This window comes from Sinocyclocheilus anshuiensis, unplaced genomic scaffold, assembly GCF_001515605.1.
Source record: "Sinocyclocheilus anshuiensis isolate Anshui unplaced genomic scaffold, SAMN03320099.WGS_v1.1 scaffold782, whole genome shotgun sequence".
NCBI lineage: Eukaryota > Metazoa > Chordata > Actinopteri > Cypriniformes > Cyprinidae > Sinocyclocheilus > Sinocyclocheilus anshuiensis.
This window is the reverse complement of record NW_015546111.1, coordinates 820,715-830,925: the sequence shown is the minus strand read 5'-3', so window position 1 is coordinate 830,925 and position 10,211 is coordinate 820,715. Positions and strand designations below refer to the sequence as shown.

The window sequence follows — 10,211 nt, the reverse complement described above, 5'->3', positions numbered from 1 at the left end:
CAAAGGTTACCTCCCCTTTCTCTGCTTTGCCCGCCCAGAGAATTTGGCCCGCCCATGAGAAAATGAGCTACTACCGCGCGAGGCGAGCGCAATATTTTTTTTTCCTCGAGAGACATCATGGCTTGCAAACGAGCGAAGCATAGCAGTTGCCCCGCCTCTCTCCTCCTCATTAGCATTTAAAGCTACAGACACAGAAATGGCACGTCCTAAGGAAAGCTCATTGTGGGACTGGCTCGTAGTGGCTGAAATTCTGCACCAAGGCTGAATTTCGGGAAAGAGACTTCAGATACAGTACTAGGGACCACTTAGGCCTATATAAAAGCATCCAAAAAGCAGCATGTCATGGGACCTTTAAAAAACAGCAATACGAGCAATTGTCGTATTGGCCGTCATTTTAATATCTGTGCATCCCCAAAACCAGCAATAAACCATCTAAAATCAGCTACCATCGGACAAGCAGACAAAAGTCTAAAACAGCAGCCTTTAGGGAATCATAATTCATGCATGAGAGGAATTCAGATGGTGAATGGTCTGTATCTGTTGTTGAAGATGAATCTATGAGATGACCATTGCGTAGATTCATCTTCAGCGATTGGTGCCGTTTGAGGAACGAGAGGCTTGTGTCTCTCATTTGCCACTGGATCTGATGACCTTTTGAGAACCGTGGGCTAATTATCTCTGAAAGCATACTTTTTCCACCCCAATTATTTGCTCATTTCTGGATCAGGGCGGCAGCGGGCAGGGCCTAATTAAGTGAGTAATTGAATTGCATTTCTCTTTAATTAAATATTTCACACTCAGATAATCTCAGAAGATGAAAACCCCTGCCGATGCATGTGAGAATGCAGCGGAGAACACCTGGGTGCCTATTGACTGAGCCGAATAAGTCATAAACCACAATGGGTAGGTTTAAGTTAGTCATAGTTGAACGCACAATAGCCCGGTCTCTCAGGAACAGATTACAGTAAGTCTAATTTAAAAAGTACTTTCACAAGATATATTTGAAAATGGCCAACAGACTTATAAGTGTCAGTATAATTTTGAAGCAGTTCTTTGTTTTGAAGCACATTCAGTGGCTCCAAAAAGTTTTTGGACACTTAAGTCACATGTTAAATTGCACAAATGTCACTGCACATAATAAAATATAATAGATTGAAATATAATATAATTTTTAATTTTAAAGATAATAAAAAATATAAATATAAAAATATATATATATTATTATTATAATAATGCTATAATTATAAGTGTGACTTAAATGTCTAAATACATTTGCTTTACATTTATGCTTTAAAGCAAAGCATGCTTTGGCTCTCATGTTTTTATTCTGACCAGAAGAACTCACCCTTTTTTAATGATTATGATAATGGCCCCCAGTAGCAATATCAGGACCACCAGCCCACCAGCGCACACTCCTAGGATGAGTCCCATCTCCTCTGAGCGCTGCGTGACCTCGAGAGCTCGCTGATGGTCTTTACAGGCGGCTGAAGAACACACAAACATACGTAACATTTGAGAACGCCAGCAATTATATATAAACATATCAACCAGCATGAATTAACATATTAACCAGTAAACAATACACAAACACACAAATCCAAAGTACTTAGGAGAGGAAAAAGATTCAAATGAAGCCTGATGGAAAAGAACAGTTTATACTAGATTAAGGAACATGTTAATTATGATCTCAACACTAAAGGCCCATTCACACCTATGATGATAACTATAACTATAAAGTTTTAATAGCCGTTCTAATTCTATGAAAATAGGAAAGTCGACACCACAACTGTAACGATAACAACACAGAGAAACAATATTTTTTTCTAGCTGATGAATGCCAAAACATTGACAGCCAATCAGAATCCACCTGTTTGAGCATTTAAAGCGACAGACAATAGAACTGCAGTGCACACTTATAATAAACAGAACGTTATTGTGTGTTGAACGTTAGTGGTGTACTTATTCTAACCTGACTAAGTCTAATTCTAAGATAGCAACAATTTAAAACAAGCTGACTTTAGCTGGATTGTTCAGCAGGTTTATCAGAAATAAACAGATATTCAAATTGAAAAGCAGAGGGAGACCTATGGCCATTCACTGATAGAGGCACAAGACAAAATTGACAATCTGAGAAAGCAAGCAAGAAAAGCATCTACAATCTAGTCCTGAGTCAAAACCCAAAATGCAGTCATGAGCCAAGGTGAAAGAAATAAAAGATCTGGCAATCCTGAAGGCTCCTTCAATTGCTCATCATGAGCTGTTTCTCTACTGTACCACGCAGATTGCACGCCTTCTCTGTGGAGCGAGTGCCAACTGCACCCGGTCAGCTATTTATCCACGGCACCTGTCTCCACTGACAGCATGTGGGCAGGGGTCATTTCACAATCTGAGGCTCCTGGGGATAGTATGACTCTCTGTCACACCACAAAATGAAACTGTGTGATCCAAGAAAGAGAGTAAAGAGAGTGTGCATATCCAGTGGAGCCTGAGGCAAATTGCCCTAACCTGGACATGCAGCAGCTGGGCTATTTATACTCTTTCACACCCATGCTTGTATTGGGATGTTTTGCATGTTTTTTTTTTATGAGTATGTGTGAACATCAATGGAAATCTGTATGTTTTGCTTTTTTCACAGAAACATTGTTGTGCAGAAAATCCTAATCCAACTATAATGATTAAAGATAAAATATTAAAGCCTAAGTTGTTCTTTTCATTGCCATTAAAGTAAAATAACTGAACATAATCACAGGAGCTTGAAAAAAAAAGTTATATATTTAAATATTACATACCACAGTATGTGTTAGGTAATTCAAATAAATCTGAAATATAATGTTCTATGCTAACATACAGTATATTAAAACTGTAGGAGGAATTATGGGAGACACATTAAGATAATTTATAAACAAATGGTCCATGACACACAATCAAGCAGACATTTTCCTTGAGGCAGACATTCAGCTGTTACACTATTCATTGATTTGGCAAAGGCAAGCAGGTGTGTTGCCAAAACAATTTAGAACTCACTGAAAAGAGGGGAAAAAACCCTGATAATCTCATGAAACAACCAGTGACATGGCTCCAGGAAACCAGCAAATGGCTATTTAAACTAATAATGGGTTACTTGCCAATGAGGCCATGTCTGCTTAGTCAAATCCATAATGGGAGTCCTACATCTTGTTGAAGAGGGACTAGAGATCATCTTACTCCGCCTAGTGTTAGCGCTTCCTTAAGGTCTCAGTGGCCTGAAAGTTACGGGGCTCTATGAAAAAGTGTGAGCTAAGGCCTGAGGAAAAAGGTCTGCTTTACGGCTCCATGCAAGGCCAAGGCTAAAAATAAGTCATAAGCTTGTGGAGGGATGTGGGGCAGCAAGAAAAAGAATTTGCCATGGTGCTCTCTGCTCCCTCAACAGCCAAAGGCAGTTTCAAAACTTCCCGGTCTTTGTGACAACAGCTCACGCAGAATGGCGAAGAAATTCCTCTGAAAACTGAAGAGCTTTGTTTTTTTGCATTTTTTCCATTGACTGGAGTTATAGTATGGCATCGGATTGTATGCATGCATATAATTACAAAAAATAAAAATTCCGGTCTGTTCCTCTAACAACGCTACTGTATAACTTCCAAACACTTGGAATATATTGCATAAGGATTAGACTACTACTAATAATGGACTACTTCTATGATATCTCTGGTATTTCTGAGTATTTTTTAAGCTTAAAGGTACCCATTCAGTGTAACTTCATGGAAAACAAGAAAGTTATACAGGTTTGTAACTATATGAGATTGAGTAAATCAAAGAATTTTCTTTTCTTTTTTTCATTGGACCAAAGTGCTTGGAGAGAAAAGAGTTTTTTTTTAAAGTAGTGTAATTTTAGACCATTCCTTCCCTTCCAATCCAAAGCAACTTTGTATGTGACAGACTTTAGATATCTGAAAACAACAGAGACTATACTTTCACAACCCCCCATGGAGATCCCACATTACACTAGACTTGAGAAGTTTTGAAAAGAGCCCAGCCATGAATTATCTTAGAAGAAACCATCTCCTTTCATATAGTACAGTGCTTTTGGTGCACATCTTCACAGATACAGGCACAGATTTGCATCTAAGACACCAATAGAGCCTGTGTCTGCATCAGGCTGATAACAATATTAAATATACAGGTGCATCTCAATAAATTAGAATGTCGTGGAAAAGTTCATTTCAGTAATTCAACTCAAATTGTGAAACTCGTGTATTAAATAAATTCAATGCACACAGACTGAAGTAGTTTAAGTCTTTGGTTCTTTTAATTGTGATGATTTTGGCTCAAAAACAAAAACCCACAAAAATCTCAACAAATTAGAATATGGTGACATGCCAATCAGCTAATCAACTCAAAACACCTGCAAAGGTTTCCTGAGCCTTCAAAATGGTCTCTCAGTTTGGTTCACTAGGCTACACAATCATGGGGAATCATACACAAACTGTCAACTGATCTGACAGTTGTCCAGAAGACAATCATTGACACTGAACATACTTTCCAGAAGGCCAACAATTCACTAAAAATGTTTTTTTTTATTGGTCTTATGAAGTATTCTAATTTGTTGAGATAGTGAATTGGTGGGTTTTTGTTAAAATTAAAAGAACCAAAGTCTTAAACTACTTCAGTCTGTGTGCACTGAATTTATTTAATACACGAGTTTCACAATTTGAGTTGAATTACTGAAATAAATGAACTTTTCCAGGACATTCTAATTTATTGAGATGCACCTGTACATAATTCTTTAGATGTCAACAGTGAATGGATCTGATCTAGATTTATTACATCTACAATTAAATGCTCTATAAAAACAAACCTTGTTTCCAAAAATGGTGAGACAGGAAAATTTAAGTGAAAAAAGCAGAAATCATTGATTTGCAAATACATTTTGAACTACACTTAAAATTAAATTAATACGATTTATATATATATATATACACACATATATACAAAATCACATTAGATTTCTTTGGAGAGAATTTATCTTGGATGTTAAGTGCATTTCATCTTGCTTTTTTAACTTTGTAAAAAATAAACCTCAGTAAATTTAACCTCAGTAAATATTTTTAAAAGGCCAGCCAATGGAATAATTTAAAACACAAAATGCATTGCTTCTCATGTGAAATGATCTTGTTTTAAGGATGCTCAGATATTTTTTTACTGTTAAACAAAACAAAGACTTGGTGTAGGATATTGTGCCAACATAATAGCTCTACCGTAACATGCAAGTTCAATATTCCAAACATAAGATATGCAAGTTCATGCATAATCTTCACAATAACAGCTACAGAACAAGTTCTTAATGAGGTATTCATTGCATGAAATATAGATGGGAAAACATCCATTAAAGTTTGATGCAAACCTGATCAGATTTTTATCGTCGTGCTGAGCTTCCTTTCAGAATATCAATTAAGCCCAACACAGGCATGAAATTTGTTTCAAGATTAATGTGAGCACCTGCTGAGCACACCAAAAGTGGAAATTAGCACTTGGAGTTACAACGAAAGTCTATTGTTCTGTGAAGATTGCCAAGGGACTGTTAATTAAACTGTCACTTGTGCAATGAAATGGGAATCTTGGCAGCTTAGTTTTGTAAGACTATGTAATTCGGTTGCGTTTCGAGCAAATCAGGGTGTCAATTTTCTTCTGGACCTTGACTATTGATACATAGGACAATTACATGGCCAATCAAAAGCAACAACCTCAATTATGGATTTTCTTGACAAGCTGGATTCCTTTTTATTATATAGACCCTTTATGAGAGATCCTAATACAAGAAGTAAATGTAGTGAAACAGTTTCCTGTCCTTCTGTTTGTTAATTTGTTTAATCGTTCTTTCCTGTTGAGGAAGTCGAGAGAGCTACATTCTGTTCATCAATATGTTGGCGTGTGAGCCCACATCCCAAATGTGTGTCTGTCTGTGCCCACTGAGCAGACGGGATGACAAAACTGGCCTAAAATGTCCTCTTGGCTTCATGCTCGGAAGGCTAGTCGTCACCTTCATTACTCAGTATCAAATAAATGCCAGGTCGATTTAACTGGGAGGCTGTGCTCACTAGCGACAAATGTTGAAGACTACAATACCATCCTGCCCACACTGATCCCTGATGGTGTTCGATAGAAGGGAGTGTGATTCTTTCTTGTTGCCTTGACAGGAATCTATGCCTCCCGAACCTTTTCATATTTCTCTGATGGGCCTGACAGGTGGTAGCTTGTATTGACAGGCACAGGTGACTCCATCAGTGGTGTTTGATGCGAAGGTCTTTCTCCTGACCGGACAGGGACCCGAAAATTGATCTCCCTCTCTGCCCGCGTGCTGCTGCGTGTCTGCGCCGAGACTGCCTGCCCCAGACAAATCTGCTTTGATATAGTCCACTCCCCTACCGCAAGCAACCAAAACAAGCATGATGAAAGAGTGACCTGTTCTCCGTTAGTGCCCTTGTCTCCAGAAGAGAAAAGGGGAGGTGAAGGGGAAAGGGGGTGTATGAGGGAAACAAATCTGTGTGTGTCTACACACAAAATTTCACTGTAAACCAATACACATCCCAAAGCTGTACACTTTACTTTGCCCTTTAGGGAATCCACAGATGCTTGCAACTTGTGTCGGAAATCTGAGCTCTTGGGGGAAAAAGTGCATGTGTAAGATTAGCTAATGAACCATTATGAAGTGTTTCTCAGCGGTACAGCTCTGAGAGGTTTGAGCAATGACCACAGAGCTGGACTACTGACCTAGAAGAGGGGAACCACTTTGATATCAAAACCTGGCCTAGCAGTGTCCCTCGGTCATTACTTGAATGTTGAAACACTGAAATCTCTGAGGCTACATTCCCACTGTCAGTGTTTGGGATTGACAGCTGAATTTACTTACAGGTGTAAGTCTCGTGATATCCTGTTCACAAAGCAGTTTGAAATAGCAGCTTGAATGAGCATGCAACGGACGTAAAGCCTGTATTCTATTTGTGACCATCACCTCTAATCATAACAATCTCAAAGATGGTGAGATAAACAAAGCTTTAAAATCTTCTCACTTTTTAAATGACAAAAGTCCAATTGTGAGTTCATCCATCAAATCTTAACTAACCTCCAGAAGTTTTTATAGTAGACAGTGGAGCAAAACTGATGGGAGAAAACCTTCAGATGGCATGCATCTCATATCTGCGTCTTTGTAAGCTACCAAAATCACACATGAAACCTGAAACACTTTATAGACACACTTATGTAAAGCTCAGAGTGGCTCTCTCGCATTGTATGAAATTATAGACTAATTGTCCAATCCAATTTCCGTTCACACACCACGGGTTTCCCGAAAATGAGTGAGTCCTGAAAATTTAACAGTGTGAGTTTGGTTATACACTGTAAGAAAAAAAATTGTAGAAAAACATGAAAGGTACTGGTACATGACAATATCTAAGTTTACTGACATTTCCTTCATCTCTAAAACACAACACAATCCTCATCTAGGAATGACAACCGTACTCTGCTGCTGTGAGAATGTGGCCCAAATCTGTGAAGGTAAAGTTTCAATAACAATTTGACAACAATGTCTAAATAAATTTAGTTTAAATCATGAAATTAAAACAATTTTCAGGCTAGTCCTGCTAATGAACATACACATTCTAGAGTAAACAATCAAGTGATTGGCCTTTGTTATTTTAAAGCAGGGCTTCCTACAGCTGCTCCAATTGTTCTATCAATAAAGGCAACCGACTCGCTTAACTTTAAAGCAGGACTAAAGCTGCCTTATTTAGCATTACAATTTCTCCCATTCAGGTGGTCTATCTCCACCCCTTTTGATGTCTCTGATGCTAAAATCGACACTGACGCACCATCCGCCTGCAGCAAACTGTTATGCTGCGTTCAAGTCCTCCTGGGACGTTCGTACTTACGAGTTGACAAGTCGTAATTACGACGTCAGGTACGTTCAAGTCAGTTTAGTCAGCACAAGATGGCGGTGTACCTTCTTTTAATAAATTACAAGAAAATACAACAGGGTCTGTTAACTCTGCTTATAGAAAATGAAGAGGAAAGAATTCGCATCAGGTATGTTTTTAATATTTTTAAAAAGTAATTTATGAAGCCACTTTAATCTGTATCGCATAAAAACTTGTTATTAATTGTTATATTACAATCCTGCCACATTCAAAAAGCTTATTTTTTGTAAATAAAAAGCCTGACAATGTCACTGCTTAATACCTATAAGTATTGTGATTTATGTTTTACTTTGGCAATCTCTCTGTCGCCCTCTGTCAGACATGCAGTTCTACAGTAGCCTACTTGTCACTGACAACCCACTAAACTATCAATTTAAAAAAAAATTACCGTCAACTACAGACGCTGCATCGATCGATTCCGCCATGTTTTTCATTGACGCCCCCAACTCGGAAACTCTGGGCTTAAAGAAAATGTTGAGTTTCCCACTCGTAATAACGACTTTGTGGTGGCGTTCATGTGCGTTCAACTCGTAAATACGATCTATCCGACATGACTTGAATGCACCATTAGTTCCTGTGGGACCTGGAGCTAGAATGCATCTTGGAAGAGTTGTGGCCCTCAGGCATGTACACTGTGAATATGTGAATAGCAAATAATCTGAAAAACCTACACTTGTGCAGTCGGAATAACAACATTCATCCAATCCACTGCAATTTTTATGTTTTATTGTTTGTGGCCACTCTATCATACTTTAACTTGTTTAAAAACTCGTTACATTCACTTCATTTTAATGGGGTAATATCATAATTAAAAGAAAAATAAAATAAATCTGTTGCAACTGATTTTTTTTTTTTTTTACCATTTTCCATCTTTCACTGACCCTCAGAATGAAATCTGAATGTAACCCCATTGTCAAAAAGACAAAAATACATATTTTAAAATCCCACTCATAATTACTCACAATCGTAATTACAAAAGTTATTGTTTATTTTTTTAATATAAAAAACAGGTCGATGGCTGGTAAGAAACCTTTATAGTCTGTACATTTTCTAAATTCATACAAATCGTGAGTACGTTGATTTCGACCCTGCATAGGTCAATTCACCTCACTCTGTCTTTCAAAAAACATTTTCGCACAAAACTGCATAGTATTTTCTACAAAGAACGTTCTGTAGCATCAGCATTAAATAACTCACCTTTACGGGCGATGCGGATGCAGTTTATCCTTGTTTCCTGTGAGAAAAAAGAACAGAGATGCAGTGTCACACTGTGGGAAACAGTCAAACGACAGAAATAAGACTTTCAGATACCTGATGAGAAGTCAAATGGGCTCACACTGACTTTTGCTGATTTAACAACAGCATGAATGCCAGTAAAAGAGTAAAAATACATTTAAAAACAGCACCGTGTCTCACTCACCTACCGTACTTGTGTGTGTGTATGTGTGTGTACTTTTCCAGTGTGGCGATAAGATATAAGCCTTTAATGTACAGAAAATGGCAGCAGAGGACAAGAGAGGCAGGGGGGATGACTTCCAACCAGGAGAGAATTATAAAAAGGAATTAATTTGTTCGAAATAGCAGTTGATGTCATACTAGCGTTATGAAAACGACCTCTGTCAAATAGCACTAATGAGATCCAAGCCCATAATCCAATTCCAGCCTGCCACCTTGACAAGAAGATGCATTATCAAATTAAGATTTACAGATGCTAATTCGGGCATTATGGAACAATTATGCAAATCTTCCCATCCGGAAAAGGAGTGAGAGGCCTCTACTCAAACTGCGGCTGAACTGCTTTTTTTAAAACTGAAAATCCATTCCAAACTGCCTTGGCTACTAAAGCCTGTCATAACCCTAAATCATCTCGGAAAACATACAAAAGGGAAAGGGAGGGCTGTAGGAAGAGGAAAAAAGGTAGAGACGGACTCGCACTGATGTTTCAAGAGAGGAAAGAGGGACACGCATGGATATTTTAGCCCCCCTAAAACATCCACATGCTTAAAAATGTCATGTAGGCCAATCCAGGCTTTAAGAGAAACTCATCTTTATCTGCTCCAGCAGCCATAACTGAGATGCAAGTGTGCCATGGCTCCCAATACACACTATCCCATGAGAGCATATCACAGGGATAAAGCAAACACTAGGGGTGGGTGATATAGCCTCAAAATGATATCACGATATTTCAAGAATATTTGCGATAACGATATTTATGACGATACAGAAGAAAAAAACATGGAACAACGTTTTATTGGAGATTGC

At 38.2% G+C, this 10,211-nt stretch overlaps 1 protein-coding gene across 1 annotated transcript in view; it reads right to left on the bottom strand.

The window, feature by feature from the left end:
- The window catches only part of LOC107700666 (receptor-type tyrosine-protein phosphatase U-like), a 103,790-nt gene that overhangs the window by 37,259 nt on the left and 56,320 nt on the right, over positions 1–10,211 (bottom strand). The window contains exons 11-12 of the mRNA XM_016502403.1: positions 9,147–9,183; positions 1,346–1,484 (exon numbers count right to left, since the gene is read on the bottom strand). Coding sequence (XP_016357889.1) covers positions 1,346–1,484; positions 9,147–9,183 — 176 coding nt within the window. The remainder of the gene's footprint in view (positions 1–1,345; positions 1,485–9,146; positions 9,184–10,211) is intronic.